At 46.4% G+C, this 20,007-nt stretch overlaps 2 protein-coding genes across 3 annotated transcripts in view; one reads left to right on the top strand and one right to left on the bottom strand.

Annotated features, from left to right (window-relative positions):
- Positions 1-1,498, bottom strand: part of Galntl5 (polypeptide N-acetylgalactosaminyltransferase like 5) — a 37,110-nt gene extending 35,612 nt beyond the window's left edge. The window contains exon 1 of the mRNA XM_051152198.1: positions 1,303-1,498. Within this exon, the coding sequence (XP_051008155.1) occupies positions 1,303-1,498 (196 nt within the window). The remainder of the gene's footprint in view (positions 1-1,302) is intronic.
- The window catches only part of Prkag2 (protein kinase AMP-activated non-catalytic subunit gamma 2), a 338,192-nt gene that overhangs the window by 24,195 nt on the left and 293,990 nt on the right, over positions 1-20,007 (top strand). The window lies entirely within an intron of this gene.

Genomic DNA, 20,007 nt, shown 5'->3' with positions numbered 1-20,007 from the left:
TATACTTGCACTACATCTCAGTGAAGGGGACCTGCTTGGGATCATGGTACAATGTCTCGTTTTAAATTATTTTTATTTTATGTACATTGGTGTTTTGACCAATGTCAAACACACATTGGTGTGAGGGTGTCAGATCTCCTGGAGCAGGAGTTACAGACAATTGTGAACTGCCATGTGGGTGCTGGGAATTGAACCTTGGTCCTCTGGAAGAGTGGTCAGTGCTCTTAACTGTTGAGCCATCTCTCCAGCCTCATCTCTCAATATCCAGTAGAAAATGTCATGCTAAGGACTGGGAAAGTCCCAAATGGAATTTAAAAGGCTAGCCAACAGAGGATTAGCTGAACCAATTGGACCAAACTTAACTAGGATGTTAAAGCAATCACCACAGCAACATCAGAAGCAGACAGAAAAGGAAGAGCTCAGTTAAGGGACAGAAATGACAAAATAATCAAAAGGAAATTTTAGGAATGACAATTAACTTAAGTAGAGCTAGGGCAACTCTAAGTAGTAGTTAAGCCACACAGAGAGCAGAGCCTGTGAACTTTAGGTCATGTCAATTGGATTGGTGGGGCATGAAGAACAGAGAGATGAACTAGACAGAAAAGGATTCTCAGGGAGCCGTGGCGTAACTAAAGAGCTAACTCTGTGCTCCTGGAGTTACAGAAGGGGAAGAGAGAAAGCAGGGGTTAGGATAGGATGTGAGCGGGGTAGGGATGCTATAGAGGGCAGGCATTCTCACTCTAATTACAGGGTGCTGTCAGCAGTGCTCCAGAGCACACAGAGCACAGATCTGATTCTTAACCCATGAGCTGTCTCTTTACTGTTCTCTTCATCTTTGGGGGCTTGTTTTGTTAAACCAGGTCATCCTGTGTAAATGTGGAGCACAAATCTTACAACAGTGAGTGTTGGGGGAGAGCAAATTCCAAGAGAATATTGACACAGACTATCTACAGCTATAGTAAACTATGCAGTGCCAGAACTTTTGGGTGTAGTACACAGAGGAAGTGGGGTGATGTTGCTGGATTCAGGTAGGTGGAGAAGGACTGGGGGAGACATTTCTGTTGCACCTGTTGAAATCATTTCTGTGAAAACAAAAAGCTTCCTGAAGCCACCAGTATAGCAAACTACATAAACGAGAAATTTAGGTGGTAGATGCATGTGTATATGCCCTATTGAATTCTGTGTATAATGTATCCACATATGAAATAGTTTGTTTTCCCTTGAAAGTAGTTTACAGAAACAGATCACGATATGTCCTTGGATATACGTCTGGTTTTCCAGGTTCATTTGTATCAAACTTACCATCAGTAATGCTCTGTTTGGGAGTTTCCTCTGAGTTATGGGTTTGCTGGTACACCTGTTTTCTGAGTGACCTAGCCCTCATGGGCGCCTGCTGTCTGTTCTCATGATTGTATTGCAAATAGGAAAGTACCAGAGCTGTCCAGAGCCCGAACAGCATGGATCCATAGAGAAGGCACTGAAGTATGATACTCTTCATCGTGGATTTTAGATTTTTAAATTCCAATTTTCCTAGGCAAGATCAATGTAAGAGAAGCTGTGTTAGATGATTCAGTGGGGTTTGAATTGTCCACATGGGTTAAATTCTGTTTTCAGGGTTTAAAAAAACAATCATTTTGATACTTTTGAGTACAAAAAGTTCATCTCTTCTGTCACAAAAATTCCTCACACATATCTCCATAGAGTCAACATCCAGATAGGTCAGTATGAAGCAGGCAGCATAATGGAAAGACTTTGTCCTACCCCTGAGCAGAGCGCTCCAGGAGAGGAGGAGATAACATGGAAGAGCATTATCACCTCCTATCCATACCCAGCCCCTGGAGAGAGAGTGTAGACCTCCAAAACCCTGGCCAGACATCAGCCACACTGAAATGGAAAGGCATGCCCCATCATATGCAGAAGAGAGATCAAGTGTGGATGAGCACTGTGGCACACTGTTGAGGGGATGCTAAGTGGACACTCAGTGGTCTGGGTTCTACCAGTGAAGGTGCGCTATGAATGCCTGCCCTAACACACACACACACACACACACACACACACACACACACACACACACACACACACACGTCTCCACAGTGACACTGGCTTTCCCAGTCAGACACAACGGGAGCTGCTGTCAGCAGCAGATTTACAACCATAGTGATGAGCAGGAAGCAAGTAGAGGGGGCCAGGAAGCTGACAATCAGGAAGACCTGAGTTTGAATCCCCAGAGCTCACATAAAAAGCCAGACATGGCAGCATGTGCCTGTGAGCCCAGTTCGAAGGAGGGGAGGGAGACATATCCCTGAAGCTCACTGGCCAGCTAGCTGAGACAAATTACTGAACTTCAAGCCCAGGGAGAGACCCTGTCTCAAAGGATAAATGAGGAGAGCAATCCAGGCAGGATATTCAGTGTCAGCCTCAGGCCTCACCACACACATGTACTCACATGCATGTGTGTCCCACATGGACACACACACTCACACACATGCAAGAGAGAGAAGCAAGCAGGGCATAGTGTAATTTGCAGAATATGATGAGCAGTGGTCCTGCTTATGGCCGCTCGTATGCAGCAGATGGTTGGGGAAACCTGTGAGCAGAGGATGCGCGCAGTGTCCGCAGCTCTGGCCTGCAATGGAGGAAAAGGCAGAGCTCCTGCAGAGCTCTCCAGCATGTGTGGTAAAAGGACTCATCAGCAGAGCCTGGTGATGCACTGGAGCATTGGCAATACAGTACATTGAATTTTTTCTTTCAAAGGCGGTGCTCTGCACACTTGTCTTTGTATCCTCGCTTTGACTCAACTGTGAATAAAAGCAAAGCTAAACACTCCCATTGGGACAGACTGAGGGCCATAAAGGGTTTTGGTTTTGCTTTTTGAGACAGGGTTTCTCTGGGTAGCCTTGCCTGCCCTAGACTCCCTTTGTAGAACAGGCTGGCCTCGAACTCACAGCAATCCGCCTGCCTCTGCCTCCCCTGTGCTGGGATTAAAGGCATGCGCCACCATGCCCGGCTTTGTTTGTTTTTTAAGACAGGGTCTCACATAGACCAGGTTGCCCTCAGACTTACTTAACTTCCTTAGACTCCATGGATGACCCTGAGCTCCTGGTTCTCCTGCCTCTACCTCCTGAGTACTGAGATAACAGGTGTGCATTGCCACGCCTAGTTCTGGGAGGCACTGGGGACCAAAGCCAGGGGTTTGTGTATACTAGAAAAATACTCTACCAACTGGGCCACACCCACAGCCAGGGCGTGTGAGCTCTTAACATGTACTTTGAAGACAAAATTATTGGCCATGTGCTCACAATTTGGAAGGAGAGAGGAGGCCACAGCCTGAGTGGGAAGTGAGAGGACTGTGAAGCCGAGATTGGCTGAGCTGCTGCTGGAGCAGCTCAGGGCCAGGAGCGAGTGAGGCCTTGGCAAGTCTACACAAGTGCAATCAGACAAGTGGCTCTCTTCACCCCCAGTTCACAGAAAAGCCCAGGCAAGGTGAGTGAACTGCAGGGGCTCAGCCTACAGGGAAAGCTCAGGGCTGGAGTTGAGAGACATTTAAAACAGCTGGATGTGGAATTTAAACCCCACACAGAGCCCTCATGCCCAACACACACACACACACACACACACACACACACACACACACACACACACACACACGATGTGCTGTGGCTGAGGTGGGAGAAGGGAGACCTGTCCTAGGAGGAGGAGATGGGCCCAGGACAAAGAGCAACAGACTGAGGTTCTAGAGCAGTGCTTCTCACCCTTCCTAACGTTGGGACCCCTCATACAGAGCCTCATGTTGTGCTGACCCCAACCATGAAGTTATTTTGGTTGCTACTTCATAACTATAATTTTGCTACTGTTATGGGTTATAGTGTAAATATCTGATATGTGGGATACCTGATGTGAGACCCCCAAAGGAGTTGTGACCCACAGATTGAGAGCCTACTCTACAATTGCTACTTCCTCTGCAGATGCCCTGAAGATAGGCTCCTGGCCAAAGCTGCTTCAATACTCAGACTGTCCAATAGCTGTTTGTCGTTCTTTTCTATTGGTTCATATGGACTGAACCCTGACTCTCCAAAATTATGTCAGATCATTAGCCACTAATGTGATCACATTTGTGAAAGAGCCTTTAGGGAGGCGATTAGGGTAACACAAGCACCTAGGATGGATGGGTCCTGATCCTGTGGAGCCGGTAACCTTGTAAGATAGTCAGGAAACATGCACAGAGGAAAGGACAGGTGAGGGTTCGCCACGGGGCCATATGTGAGTCAAGAAGACAGAGAGGCTTTGAATGGAAGCCAAGGTAACCTTGTAAGATAGTCAGGAAACATGCACAGAGGAAAGGACAGGTGAGGGTTTGCTACGGGGCCATATGTGAGTCAAGAAGACAGAGAGGTTTTGAATGGAAGCCACCCTGTCAGTGCCTTGACCTTCTGCTTCCAGCTGTGAGAAAATAAGTTCCTAGTGTTAGCCAGCCACAGTGATGCTTTCCTCCACTTGCCCAGATGGGATGGTCCAGATGCCGAGGATTGACCAAGGCATTTGAGGAAAACCTCCAGAGAGAGAAAAAAAAAAAAAAAAAAAAAAAAGTGTGGAGAGCCACAGGAAGAGGAACAACCCAAAACTTGCAAAATACTGAAACTGAGAAATCAAGGATACCAAAGTCAAAGAACCAGAGAAAGTATGCCCAGGAACAAAAGGGAATCTAAAACAGGCCTGCCACAGCAAAATCAGCACAAGGCTGGAAAATAGAAGTGGCTGTTTGTTTTGTTTTTTTAGATATTTTACAGACAGTTGTGAGCTGCCATGTGGGTGCTAGGAATTGAACCCTGGTCCTCTGGAAGAGCAGGCAGTGCTCTGAACCACCAAGCCATCTCTCCAGACCCAGAAGGGAGTGTTCTAAAGTACACCAAAATCAGAGAGTGAGGGATGACCTCAGAGAAAGATGGAGCATCTTCCGGGAGCATCTAGCTGTGAGCTCTGAAAACTAGAATTAAAAATGAAGGAGAGGAGATGCCCCATGTCACGGAGGAGAGCACGGAGTGGCCTGGCACCCAATGAGGAAATGTCCCCAAGAGCTGACATGTACCAGGTGACATGAAACTTCTCAGTGGCAACACCAGATTCAGAAGCGATAGAGAGGTGGCTTCAAATTCAAAATTAAATAATATCTAACCTAGGCTTCTATAGCTGTAGAGCAGAAGCAGCATGCTTGCAGATAACAAGTAACTAACCTAGGCTTCTATAGCTGTAGAGCAGAAGCAGCATGCTTGCAGATAACAAGTAACTCAGAAAAAGCATGGCTTCCTCCTCTCTTCCTCTGCAGTGAGGATGGTGTGGATTATAAATGCCAACAAGGCAGAGAGCAAAAGGAGGACACACACATGTGCATGCAGAGATGTACATATATGCGTGTATAAATACCATTGGCTTTGCTTTAAAATCTGAGGCTTGGGCCGGGCAAGGTGGTGCATGCCTGTAATCCCTGCACTCAAGGAGGCAGAGGCAGGTGGATGTCTGTGAGTTCAAGGCCAACCTGGACTACAAGTTGAGTCCAGGACAAGCAAAGCTTTGTGTACAAAGAAACCCTGTCTCAAACAAAACAAAACTGGCCTGGGGAGATGGCATGTGACCTGAGTTTGAATCTTCAGAGCCCATATAAAGCTGGGTAGTGTACTGTACACTCGTAAGCTCAGTGCCCTTGAGAAGAGATGGGAGACAGCAACAGGAAAACCTGGGAAAGCTCAGCTAGGCCAGCATATGCAGTGATGGACAATAGAAGACTATCAAACAAGGTTGAAGGTGAGGACCAGCACCTCACTTGTCCTCTGGCCTTTGTATACCTGTCATAACATGTGTGCCTGCATTTATAAACACACACACTCTCTTCTCTCACATACATACACTCTCTCACATACTCTCTTCTCTCACAGTCTCTCATGCATACTCTTCCTCCCTCCTCCCTCTCTCTCTCACACACACACGCACACACTCGCAATTTCTCTAACACAACCTCACACTCTCACACGCACACACACACACTCTCTTACACACACTCTTCTCTCACACACATACTCTCTCACACACACTTTCACACACACACACACACACACACACACACTCACACCTGCATACTTTAGGGCTAGGGAGATGGTTTAGTGGTAAGTGCACTCTTGGCGAGCATGAGGCGTCAAGCTTCATCCCTAGTATCCACATAAAAGCCAAGTGCAGCAGGGCTGGCGAGTTGGCTCAGCCCTGCTGCTGTTGAGTTGCTGCTCTTGCTGAGGACCCAGATTTGGTTCCTGGCACCCACACTGTGGCTCACAGTCATCTGAGTTCCAGTTCCAGGAGTTCCAATGCCCTCTTTTGGCCTTTTAGGGAATTAGACATAATTAATGTACATACATGCAGGCAAAACACTCACATAAAGTAAAATTTATACACAAAAGTGTCAAAGGATTGGGGCATGGGGTGCTGGAGAGATGGCTCAGAGGTTAAAAGCTCTGTCTGCTCTTCCAGAGGTCCTGAGTTCAATTCCTAGCAACTACATGGTGGCTCACAACCATCTATAATGAGATTTTGTACTCTCTTCTGGTGTGCAGGCATATATGTAGGCAGAACACTGTATATATAATAAATAAATATTTTTTTAAAAAGTGTGTGTGTGTGTGTGTGTGTGTGTAGTGAAACTTTTTCTAACCAACAATAATAAAATGATAACATCCACCCCAACTTTTGTTAGCATAACATTTTTTTAAATTAATTGTTTTTGAGACAGGCTTTCTTTGTATAACCCTGGCTATCCTGGAACTTGCTTTGTAGACCAGGCTGGCCTCAAGCTCAGAGATCTGCCTGCCTGCCTCTGCCTCCTGTATGCTGGGATCAGCTGCCTGGCTATCAGCGTAGCTTGCTAAAGGGGCCTTGCCAGGGTCTCCTTTTCCCTGTATGTTATTATTGTCAGCTTTCCAGGTCTGGATACCTGTGAGGGATTGCCCAGATTATGTTAACTGAGGTGGAAACATCTGCCCTAAATATGGGTGATGTCATTCCATGGACTGGGGTCCCAGGGAAGGAGAAGCACAGGAGTCCTCTCTGCTTCTTGGCTGTGAGCATCATGTGATCAGCCACCTACCCCTCCTGCTACAATCCCCTCAAATTGTGAGCTAAAATAAACTCTAACTCCCTTAAACATAAATAAAATGAAGTGCTTGGGGAAAGACTCCAACATAAAGATACAAGCAAGCTCATGTCCCCTCCCACAAAAATGTGAGATTTACAGTCAGGAGAGCATGGCCTGCTTTTGATTGATGCCATGACTAATTTGTCTGAAAATTCTATTTTGTAACACTTTATCTCTCTGACACTGCTCTCCAGACAGAAGCTGTGACCTCCTTGGGCTTTAAAGTTTCCCCTCCATTATTATTTTCAGGAGCTGGAGCCTACACAATACCTTTCTTTCCAAAGGGAGGCATAGCCAGACAATGACCCCTTCTCTTCTGGTAAATCAGCCTGGGTACTGCCCCTGAGAACCCACGTGAGCCCATGGCCAGCAGATCACTGCCCCCATTGGCCTAGGCATCTAGCTCTGTGCCCTTATTCTAGCCTTACCTGTCTGAGGTGCCACTCCAGCAGCATTGAAATCGAGTTATTTGCCACTCAGAGTCATAAGTGTTATTGGGTCTGTGAAGGATGGAAAGATGTAGTTTTTCTAGATGGTTCTAGATCATGCTGGGTTGCCTCGCAGCAGCAGAGTGTTCAACAGGCCACCGCAGGCTGCCCCTCAACCCAGTGACATCACACAGGGCATTGTTGGCCCACAGAGGTCCCTGTCTGGAAGCCTAGCAAGCAGTTAGAACCCAGGAAGCTAGACTTCAAAGGAGCCCGCCATAACTACTGTTTGAATGTCCTTCCTCCTCAGCTGAGGAGACAGAGAGCCCGAGTCAAGGTCAAAACCTCAGGTATATAGGCTCAGCCTAACGTTTAGCTCTTGTGAAATAAGACCAAGAAGATAGCTGTCCTTCAGTGTACCCCAAGAAACTGAAACATGAGACCAGCGAAGCCAGGATGCCTTAACTTTTACTTCCTAATCTATTGCTCAGCTTTTAGGAGGTCAGCCAAGGCCTTGTGAAATTCCTCCTTCAGGAGTCTGAGCAGATTTGGTTCCTCCTTCTGCAGGCTAACTGCTCCCAACCACATACCTGTGTCAGCTCAGTAGAGGAAGGGGTGTATTGGGGCCTTTCTAGACCCTTCCTTGGAGCATGCATGAAGGCCTTGACAATCCCCAGCATAAATCTGCATGCTCATTTACACACGCTGGACAGGAAGGTGTGAGTGACATTAATTCACAGATGTTTGAATGGGCTGGGAGATGGATCATTTGAGACACTGCTTGGCACACAAGCATGGGGATGAGTCTGGAGTCCCAGCATGCTCAGAAAAGCCAGCTGGGGCAGTGTGTGCCTGTGATTCTAGCCCAGGAAGGCAGACAGGAGAATCCCTGGGACTTGCTAGCCAGACAGTCTAGCTAAATTGATACATCCAGGTTCAGTGGGAGACCCTGCCTCAAAACAATGAGTGGATGATACCATGAAGGAAGACACCACACCACTACACACAAACATTCATATACACATACATGTGCACCTATACCTGCCTGCGTGCATGCATGCACACACACACACACATGGTTGGAGATGTAGCTCATTAGTAGTATTTACCTAGCATATAGGGCCCTGAGTAAAAAACCATTTTTCTAAGTATTCCTAAACTGCGAAAGCCCATCAAGAGTGGGATAGATAGGGTCTGTGGATGTAGAGTGTCTGCCTAACAAGCATGGAGCCTGGTTGCATCCAGCACACATAAACCAGGCACAGTGGACACCCAGCAGTGGAGACAGGAGGATCAGAAACTCAAGGTCATTTTTGACTATGTAGAAGAGTGAGAGGCCCTGTCACAAAAGAATAAAAAGAGTGGAGTGTAGCTCGGAGTGGTGGCACATGCCTTTAATCCCAGCACTTGGCAGGCAGAGGCAGGCAGATTTCTGTGAGTTCGAGGCCAAGCCTGGTCTACAGAGCGAGTCTAGGACAGCCAAGGCTACACAGAGAAACCCTGTCTCGAAAAACAAACAAACAAACAAAGAATGGAGTGTATAAGCATTCTATTTTCATGCCCTGGGCTATGAAACAGCAGTGGAACTAGACAAGCTATGGGGTATGTGGCAGCGGGAATGCACCTCAGACACAGTATTGCACCACAGAAGCAAGACTCAGGATGCAGGATGCTGTTATCATGACACTGAAGAAGGTGCTCTCACTATAGAGGGCAGTCAGAGAAGTGATTACCTCTGCAGTGACAGGGGCACTGGGTACTGTGTGGGGCCAGGGGTGGGCTGTTGGGACTACTCTTGACTTGGTGAAGGCTTCGTGAGCCTAGGCATATAGCTGCTCATGGGCTGCTCACTAAAGGCTTCTTACTTCAAGTATTCTCAAAGAGTTAACGGGGAAAAGCCCACACAAGTTATGGTTTGGTTTAATAAGTAAAGTCTTTCTGAGAAAAAAATAAGGCACTAGACTAGTAGCAGAGGGGGCAGGGAGCCAGCCTGTCCAATTGACGAGCTTCTGGCTCAGTAAGAGTTTTTTTTTTTTTTTTTTTTAAGTTTTTTGAGACAGGGTTTCTCTGTATAGTCTTGGCTGACCTGAACTCTCTTTGTAGACCAGGCTGACCTTGAACTCACAGCGATCCACCTGCCTCTGCCTCCCAAGTGCTGGGAGTAAAGGCATGTGCCACCATGCCTGGCTATAAATAATGCTACTGTGACTATTCATGCATTCATTTTTTGGTGGATATGTGTTTTCAGTTCGAGTGTGTGTGTGTGTGTGTGTGTGTGTGTGTGTGTGTATACACATGAGTAGAACTGCATGTAATATGCTGGTTAATTTCTTTCTTTTTTTCTTTTACTTTTTTTTTAGGGGAGGGCAGTTTGAGACAGGGTTCCTCTGAATCACCTTGGCTTCCTGGACTCGTAGATCTGCCTCTCATGTGCTGGGATTGTAGGCATGGGCCTCCACTGCCCCAGCGCTGCTTACTGTCTTGAGAGGGAACTGCTGTATTAACAGTTTGTCCTTCAGCTTGCCTGCACGTCTCAGGCTGGAGTCAGCAGTCCCAACCACTGCATGCAGGCCTGGCTCCTGGTCACATGCTTCCTAACATAGATCTCCATTTGGGCTCACAGTTCTCAGAAGCGCAAGTGCATATACCTGTGCAATCCCCCTTTTAAAATAGAGAGCCCAGAAGGTTCCCACATGCTCCTTTGGAGTTCAGATTTTCTTCATGAGCTGTTAAGTTTTGTCTGTTGCGACATATCTGAATAGAGATGTGTGTGAGAGCTGCAGAGGTTTGTGGGAGCTCTATTCCTTCAGTATTTTTCTGACATTTATTCTTGTTTATCAGCCAGTTGTTTCATTGATGGATACCATGCTAACGCTGCCACAATAAGACACCAAATCAGTGGTCAAACCACACGAATTGATTGTTCTATTATTTCCAGCAGCCAGAAAGTCAAGATCAGGCTGTTGTCAACCTTATTTGTCTGTGATCTGTCCCTATCCTTACCTTAAAAAAAGTAAGCTGGCTTTAACCATCTATTTTCTTGTTGTTCTCCTACCCTGCCCCCATCTTATGGAGAAAATAATTTTGAAATAACAAACTTTATCTTTGTTGTGCTTTCTTCAGTCCTTCTCTGTCTGAAAACCAATCTCCTCTGCTCAGGATTTACTCTGTGTTTACAGGATAAAGGGTTGGCAATTCTAAAATACAAAATACGTCCCCTTATGCAGTAGCCTTTTCCCACAGAGGTGGATGGCTGTTATCTCAGGAGTGGGTGTGGCAGTGCACAACTAGGATTCAGCATGCAGGAAGTAGAGGCATGAGGCTCAGAGTTCAGTGTTATCCTTGACTAACTACATAGTGTGTTTGAGGCCAGCCTAAGCTACATAAGACCCTGTCTCAAAAGTGAGGAGGGGCATCATCCAGGAGTGGTGGTGTGCACCACTAATTCCAGCTCTCAGGAGACAGGCATGTGGGTCTCTGTGAGTGTGAAGGCAGCCTGGGTACACAGTGAGACCCTGTCTCAGCAGCAACAGAAATGTGTGTGTGTAAGCGGGAGTAGGGCTGGGGATGGTACTGGAGAGATGGCTCATCAGATTTTACTAACTGCTCTTCTAGAGGACCCAAGTTAAGCTCTGAGTACCCACATCAGACAGTTAAAATTGCCATCTCCAGTGGATCTTATTCTCTCTTCTGGCCTCCAAAGACACCTGCACACACACGCACACATACACATAAGGAAAAATAAATATTGAGGAAAATGTTAAAAGTCAACCAAATGGCCTTAGTTTTAGTGCTGTCTAGTTCAGGCTCCTTCCTGTGAGCACATCTGGGCTTACCCCTACTTCTGTCTGTCTGATACATTGATCCAAAGACAGAGGCCGCAGATCGCCTTGTGTTCCAAGCTTTGCTTCTCCACAAATGTTAGTGGCCAGCTTTGCCGATCTGGGCTCTTCCTTGTCCTAAAAACCCCAGGAAGGGTCTGGAGAGATGGCTCTGTGGTTATGAGCAATGGCTGCTCTTCTGGAGGACCTAGATTTGATTCTCAGCACACACATGGTAGCTCACAACCATCTGTCCTCTTTTGGTCTCGGTGCGAACTAGGCACATGGGTGGTATACATACATGCATGTGGCCAAAATACACAAACATGTAAAACAATAAAATATTTGGGAAAAGGTTCTATGCAGAATACAGTCTCTGTCTACACTGATCACCCAACTGTTCAAAAACCCCAACTGCCACCATCATTCAGGAGCTGGTCATTTGGGGTATAGGTGATCTTCCCCTGTAGCCATGTAGCCATGCAATGACCCTGTCCCACAGAAGTGCCTGCTCATTTCAGGAGACTCACGCTCACAGATACAACATGAAAGGTAGTTCCTGACATCAATGGCTTCCTGTCTTCAAAAATGGGCCCGAGAGTGGGCTTGGGTAGGGACAGGTAAGAGAGTATAGTGATATCGGACAGAAAGAAGCCGAAGCAAAACCATTACATAAAGCTTCGCAGAATGGACTTTGGATGCCAGAAAAAGGACAGTACCTGATGCAGGGTTCCAGCTTCCAAGTGAGACATGAGCTTCGTTCACCTCCACACTTTGGCCAGAGACATCTGGAGGGACCAGAGCAACTGCACAGGATGCACAGCAGGAGGTTGCTGGGCTTCTGCTGTCTGGACATGTCTGTCTACTTATACTGCAGTCACCACATAGCCCTTGCTCTTCCTTGGCATTCAGTGGCCTGCCTTAGCTCCCGCTCCCTGCCTTCCTCAGAACAGCAGTTGAGAGCCATGGACTCTGCTTCCAGACTGCAACATCTAAGAACCGAATAAGTCCTTTTACCTCTGCCGTTGGGAGAGATCAACAATGTTTGTTATGGTTTAGAGGGAACACATCTTCTATGGACTCATGTTTGGACACTTGAGCCCCAGTTGGTTTGGGACCCAGTTGGGTGTTTTGGGATGTTGTGAACAACCTTTGGGAAGTGGACACTGCTAGAACAAGTGGCTCTCGTGGGTGGGCATTGAGGCTTATAGTCAACCCTGCCCTGACTTCCTGTCCTGTCTCTGCTTCCTGGTCTGGAGAGATTTAAACAAACAGCTTGGCACATCTACTGTCACAGCTTTCCTGTCACACTGCCTTCCCCACCATGAGAGACTACGCCCTCAGGCCAGAAGCCCAGTCATTCCTCCTGGAAGTGGCTTCTTGTTGGGTATTTAGTTACTACAATGAAAAAAGTTCCTAGGGCAACAGGGATGGCTTTGAGAAACCATGTGGTAATGACGTCTATCTGAAATCAGACTTTGGTTTATGTGACACAGATTGTGCCCCTGGGGGCAAGAAAAGAAAGTTTGTGCATGATGGCAAGATATGGAAGGAGGAGGTTGTTCACCTTAAGTACCCACTCTGTGCTGTCTGGTTAAACTAGCCAATGACACTCGTCACCAAGTAGTGAGACGGGCTCTCCCTAGGTACAGAGGGAAGTTGATAGTGACACTTGAGCCATTGACAAAGGGAAGCCTTTGTAACATTTTTCTTTAGGTTATTTTCTTTGCTTTTATTTTTAGTTTCAGAGAGAAGTTTATTAGGAGAGAGAAAGAGAGCCATACCATTTGCATTAAGCAAGGAGGTCAGCTGCGTGACAGACAAGAGACACAAAGAGGATGGCAAAGGGGGCCTTAGAGGAAGAGTAGAAAAGCCCAAAGTATTAGGGTAGTGGCTGTCAACCTGTGGGTCACAACCCCCTTGGGGGTTGACTGAGCCTTTCACAGGGGTCACACGTCAGATAATCTTGTATGTCTGATATTTACATTATAATTCATAACTAGAAAATTACATTTATGAAGTAGCAATGAAAATCATTTTGTGGCTGGAGTTCACCCTATGAGGTACTGAAGAGTCTCAGCATTAGTAAGGGTGAGAACCACTGTACTATGGGAAGCAAACATAAGCTCCAGCCAGCATCTGAAAGAAGACAATTTGGCTTATATTCCAGAACCCTGAGTAGGGGCAATAGAATGAAGAAATCTCTCTCTCTCTCTCTCTCTCTCTCTCTCTCTCTCTCTCTCTCTCTCTCTCTCTCTCTCTCACACACACACACACACACACACACACACACACACACACACAGCCCAACAACAAAAGCTGGAACTGGGTGTTCCAATGGAGATGCCAAGGCACAGGAGCTCAGTCTTTTATTATATATAATTGAGCAGGGAGGCAGGCTATTGCACTCAGCTGAACAAGGAGACTGGGCTATCCCAGATGGCAAGGCAGCAGGTTTGGCTGGTCTCTGTAGGGGAGCAGTCTTCAGGCCACAAATTTCTGGAAGCTGGGAGAGAGAGAGAGAGAGAAAGAGAGAGAGAGAGAGAGAGAGAGAGAGAGAGAGAGAGAGAGAGAGAGAGCGCACAGTGGTGACCATGTTCTGCACCTGCTGCCAACATTCACTCTTGGACCAGAGGAAGGCTTTGCCATCCTTCTGAGCCTCATGTGAGGAAGACTTTGCCATGCCCATGGGACTGAGGCATCGGCAATGCCCATGTCAAACAATTCACATTGACTCAGGACTTCACTCGCTCCCCTGTCCCACAAGACAATTTTTTTTATTCAGTTCCCATGAATAGATTTGGACAAACAAAACCAGTTTCCCCAGATAATTAATACCAAAATTACAGTGGGCAGGAGTTAATCAGTGGCTTCTCGAGTGAACAGGCAGTTTTGTCTGTGCTTAATGACAACCCAGAAACTTAGCTTCTGGCATGATGCTCTAGAGATGAAGATGATCATGTAGACCCCAGGGCTCAGCCGTTCACTCGGAGTGTCAGTGACTTAGTGAGCAGCAGTCTGCTTGAAGACTGGCTAGCTCAGTTCCTGTGCCAAAAAGTGATCTGTTCACGCAGCGCTCCCGAGAGACAGCGGGAAGGGAAGTAGGAGGAGACAGTACATTCTTGGGATCATCCCTGATGACATGTGTGACAAGCAGGTTTTCACCCTGTGGGAGCTTCTCTGGTGAGTGGGGTAAGACCAAATAAAATGTAGGTGAATCCCAGAGGTCTTCTGGATAGAGATCATTGAATGAAATCATAAGGGGAGCTGAAATGAATTGCCACCCTCTGCTGACATGTTTCTAAAATAATTGCATTTTGGGGACTGGAGAGATGGCTCAGATGTTAACACTGGCTGCTCTTCCAGAGGTCCTGAGTTCAATTCCCAGCAACCACATGGTGGCTCACAACCATCTATAATGAGATCTGGTGCCCTCTTCTGGCCTGCAGGCACACATGCAGGCAGAATACTATATACATAATGAATAAATATTTTTTTAATTGCATTTTTCATTTTCTGAAGTTTTCTCAGCTTCCACTTTAAATACTGTACTATCCAAGCTGGAGGAGACCGTGGGAATCATCTTGACCTGTGATCACTTCACACATGAGGAAGCTGGAGACAGATGAGGGAGAGGCTTTCTAAGAGTATTCTTCACATTATTTGTTTGTTTATTTGTTTGAAATTGGGTCTCATCTTGAATTTGCTATTTATCTAAGGATGGCATTGGATTCCTGATTCAACCCCCTCCACTTCCCAAGGGCTGGGGATTACAAGTGAGGCCACCATACGAAGCCTCTCCATATTCTGAACGTCCCAATCATTTAAGTTTGGAAATTAAATGTCCAATGAGTACATTCGCACAAAACATGGCTGACTGCCCTCCTAGGACCAGCCAACCACTGAGCAGACTTGACTGCCTCTGAGGAGGCCTGGCTTTGGGTTACACAAGAAGAGTTAGGGATACAAGAAGCCTGCATGAGGATCACCAAGCAAGGGAGCCGGCTTCTGTCCCTCCTCCCCCCTCCCCTTCTCTTCCTCCTGCATCTTCCTTTTGGCCTTTTCAGAAGCTAGAGCCTGGTCTAAACTCACCGGTTACAGGGGCCTCCCAGGTCTTCTCTAACCCCTTCCTCCCCTTCATCCTTCCCCAGGGCTTCCTGCCCACCCTGCCTTCTGCCTTGTAAACTTAGTCCTTGTGCTGTGACACATACTCAGAGTCATCCTGAGAAGGAGAGGTAGGACGTAAACTATCTTTGCTGCTTCAAGTCTGAAGGCATCCTAGATGCCTAGCTCTGTAAGTTTTTGGATCATTTTGTTGTTGTTGTTGTTGTATCTGAGACAGGACTATCTAAAGTCTAGACTGGCCTTGAATTCATGGGCCTCCTGTCTTAGCCACGTGATACCAGGACTGCTTCCTGTTCATTGTTTTAAAAGATTTATTCATTTATGTACACCTGCACAGCAGAAGAAGGCATCTGATCACATTATAGATGGTTGTGAACCACCATGTGGTGCTGGGAATTTAATTCAGGACCTGTGGAAGAGCAGACAGTCCTTTTAACCTCTGAGCCATCTCTCCAGCCCTGCTTCCTGTTCATTTTAAGCTAAAGTCCTGCTCCACTCCAGCCCTAGTCCATATTCGGGACACTTCGCCTTTTGATAATTGTCTGTTAGGGAATGCAAGGGCCACTGACCTAATAAACCTATGGGCTGCAGTGGAGCATCTGATAGAGGTAGGAGGCAGCAGGGCTCCAAGAAGGAAATCCAGCAAATTTACAGAAAAACAAAAACATAACCAAAGAGATCCCAACCAACCTAGAGGCAGGAAGTGGTGATGCTCCACTTCCTGTCTTTATTCTATCTTTAAAGTCATTGATTTGACCTCCCACTTGCCAAATACAGATTTGGGAGAAGGAAGTGTTTCTGAGCAGATGAGACTCCCAGAGCCGCTGCTGCCTGCCAGTCACAGACGATGGTGAGCAGAGATGGGACCTGAATCTTCAAACTTGGCTACGTTCAGAGAGCTGGCACTGGAGTAATATCCAAGAAATTTGTCTCCATTTCGTCTCCAGCTGACAGATTATATACAGGGGGAGCACAGAGGCAGCCAGTCATGTGGAACTCATGCTCGCTTCTCTGCTCAGGTGGTCACACATTGCTGAGCTTACGGTGTCTGGGATTCCCTTGTTATCCTTCCTTACATCCTTCCCCATTCTGTGGATCTGGGCTTGGTGGTACTGGAAACACTGAGTCAGGTCAGGCGCTGGTATCAGCTTTGTTACAGGGGCATCTGGGTTGACTGGGCTCGACTCAGAACAAACCAACCATAACAGTATGTGCATGCAATTAGTGCTGTGTACACACTGGTTCTTTTCCATAGAGCACAGGAATATCTTTACAATGTAGAAAATTAAAGTGCCTCCTGTCTGCTATCAATAAGCCGCTGGCAGTCTTACTCATGGCCTATCCTGAGCTAAGCTCCTTTGCTCCATGCTTCTATGGCAGGAGCTCAGCCACCAAGAGGTGCACAGATGTGTGGTTTTGATTTGCATTTCTCTGATTTCTACAGGAACTAAGTTTCTTTCATGTTTGACAGATTTTGGGTGTCATCTGTGAACTGAATATCAATGAATAATCTTTCTCCTTTCTTTACTGGGTATGTGCCTGTGTACATGTGTTCATGTGTATGTTACTGTGTGTGTGTGCATATGCTTTTGTGTATTCATGTGTGTGTGTGTCCCTGTGTTACTATGTTTGTGTATGTGTTTCAGCACATGTGTAATTATGTGTGCATGTGTATGTGTGTGTGCACATATGTGTATGTTAGTAGGAATTGAGCCCATACACATTAGATAAAGACCCTACCATGGTCCACACCAGCCTATGTTGTTGTCTTTTCCTTGTTTATTTACAAGAGATCCTTGAATTTTCCCCTGTCAGCCTTGAACATTTCAAGTCCTTTCTATCTGTCCTCTCCCTAGGCAACTTTGTTGATGGCTTTTTGGTCAACTAAAAGTCTTTAATTTCGGTACAATAAAAAATTGTTGATGAATTTGTTTCTTTGCTTTATACTTTGTGCCTTTGAAATTGTATCTGAGAATTTCTCCCCAAACCCTGAGGCACAAAGGAAGTAGCCATCATTTCATTCTGTTAGGCTCCTATTTTGCCTTTCACACTCCATCCAGGGTAGTTTGAGCTGTGCTGTGGTGTCGAGGGTTTTCTTTCTCCACTGAAGCATCCTCCCCGCTGATTTCTGGGCTGCCATTCCTCAGTGGGAGATTCTGGCCTCTCCCTGTCCCGTCCCTCTCAGCCTTTCACCTGTCCTGTGTTGTATCAGGCAACTGCACTTACACAGTTATGGATCTCTTCTCCTCCAACCTTTTTTAAAAAATTGAAGTCCTGAAGATGATGGTTAGAATTCTTACGGAATATGTATGTAAGCAATAAATACAAATTCAGAATAAAGTTCAAATTGTAGAAGATGTTATGATAATAGACATATAACAAATACGAGGGCCAGTAAAGTAGCTTAGTAGGTAAAGGCACTTACAGCCTGATGACCTGAGTTCAGTCCCTAGGCCTTGCATAATAGGGGAGAACCACATCCCACAAGCGGTCTTCTAACCTCCACATAGGTGCCACACCCATGGGCATACACAAATAAATAAATTAATAAAATAAATACAGGATAAATGTTAAGATTTGATGAAGATAGTTTGTGAACACATGTTTTATGTTACACACTAATCACGTTTTGTGTTAGTAATATTTCACAATAAAAACATTGAAGGGTCTTGATCAATTTGCAGAACTCACGGCAATTGATTCACAACCTATAATTAGCATGGTCACATTTACTAAAAGTAACTGGTGTGTTTTACTTCGCTGATGGCCCACGAGAGGGAGATGTAGAACAGCTCAGTAATCAAATGCCCACAGAGAAGACAGCACCCTGCAGTGTGGTGGGAGTCCAGGGTAGCCTGGGGATACCTCCCATAGTCCTCTGGTGCAGAAGCCTGTTCTCTTACTATACATTCCAGAAGTGATCACAGAGCTCCGAGACAGACTGAGAAATGTTTTTAGGAAACACAGCTTAGGGCTGGGGGTGTAGCCTAATCTGTGGAGTGCTTGCCTGGCATACATGAAGCTTTGAGTTCAATGCCCAGCACTAGAGGAAGCAGACATGGTGGAGTATGGCTGTACTCCCGGTTCTCAAAAGGCAGAGAGAGGATGATCAGAGTTCAAGGCCATTCTTAGCTATGTAGCCAGCCAGAGCTACATTAGATTCTATTTCTAAAAAGAAAAAAGACAAAAATTAAAAACAAAACAAAAATTATTCAAATTGTAGCACCTAGGAAGCTGAGGCACAGAGATCATGAGATTAAGGCCATGTTGGCCGGTATAAGGAATTGAAGGCCAGCTTGCACATACCGAGACCCTGCCTCAGACAACCAAACAACAAACACTTTAACTCTTTACAGAGTTCATAATCAACAACAGCCAGAGGAAAGGGGGTGAAGAACCTAGACATGCCAGAGACGCGTGGTGTCACTGGCGCTTGTACTGGCATTGGAGTCATTGCCCCTGGGGATGGGCAGAACATTAGGATGTCTGTCCTTGTCCTCCCAGCACTGACATGGCTGCTGCTGTAGCCAGAGACAAGCAGGGCTGTCCTGCATCCTCGTCCCCCTGGAAGATTTGTGCCATGCATGGTGGTTTTCAAGCTTTCCCATGACTATTCCCACAGTTCACTAATTCATTTCTGCACAGATGTGATGGATTGTTTTGTAGTGGTAGAGTATGTCGGTTGAGGACAGACTGTGCAATAGTGGTTCCTTCAACCACGCAGGGGCCACATGTTCTGCATGATGACTCAGCAGTGTTTCACGCAGGGGTCACTCGTTCTGCATGATGACTCAGCAGTATTTCACTCCTGAGGCCCAGGTTCTACTGTATCGGCAGCAGCCATGTGGTCAGCAGCAAATACTGTGCTTGCCTCATCGTTGGCACAAAGAATGTTTGTTAAATTAATGACCAGAGTCCACTTGGGATGCCTGGATAAACAAACTACAGTGTATCCACACAATAGAGGAGATCCTGATCCATGCTTACAGCCAGGGTGATCCCTAAGGACATCATGTTCAGTGAAATGTACCAGCCTCAAAAGGACAGGTCTGTGTGCTTCCACTTGTACAAGGTCCCCACGGCTGTCAAATTCATAGCAGCAGGAAGTGGGGTGGTGAGGCTAGGGCTATGGTGCACAAACATGAGGACTTGGGCTCAGATTTCCAGAGCCCACACGAAAAAGCCAAATGTGGTAGTGTGTGTATAGTCCCAGTGCTCTGACAGCAAGGTTGGGGAGCAGAGACACAGGAACCCCTGGAAGCTCTCTGGCCAGCCAGTCAGGGTAAGCCATGGCAGATGACAAAGAGCCCCTACCCCAAACAAGGTAGAAGCTGAAGATGGATTTGTCCTCTGACCTTCAACCATGTGCCATGGCATCAGCACTCCCAACACCCCCGTGGCCGCATCATACACACAAAGGTTAAAAATAAAATAATAAAGTAGAATGGTAGTTGCC

Source organism: Acomys russatus, chromosome 10 (genome assembly GCF_903995435.1).
Source record: "Acomys russatus chromosome 10, mAcoRus1.1, whole genome shotgun sequence".
Classification (NCBI taxonomy): Eukaryota; Metazoa; Chordata; class Mammalia; order Rodentia; family Muridae; genus Acomys; species Acomys russatus.
This window is presented reverse-complemented; position numbering and strand designations above follow the sequence as displayed.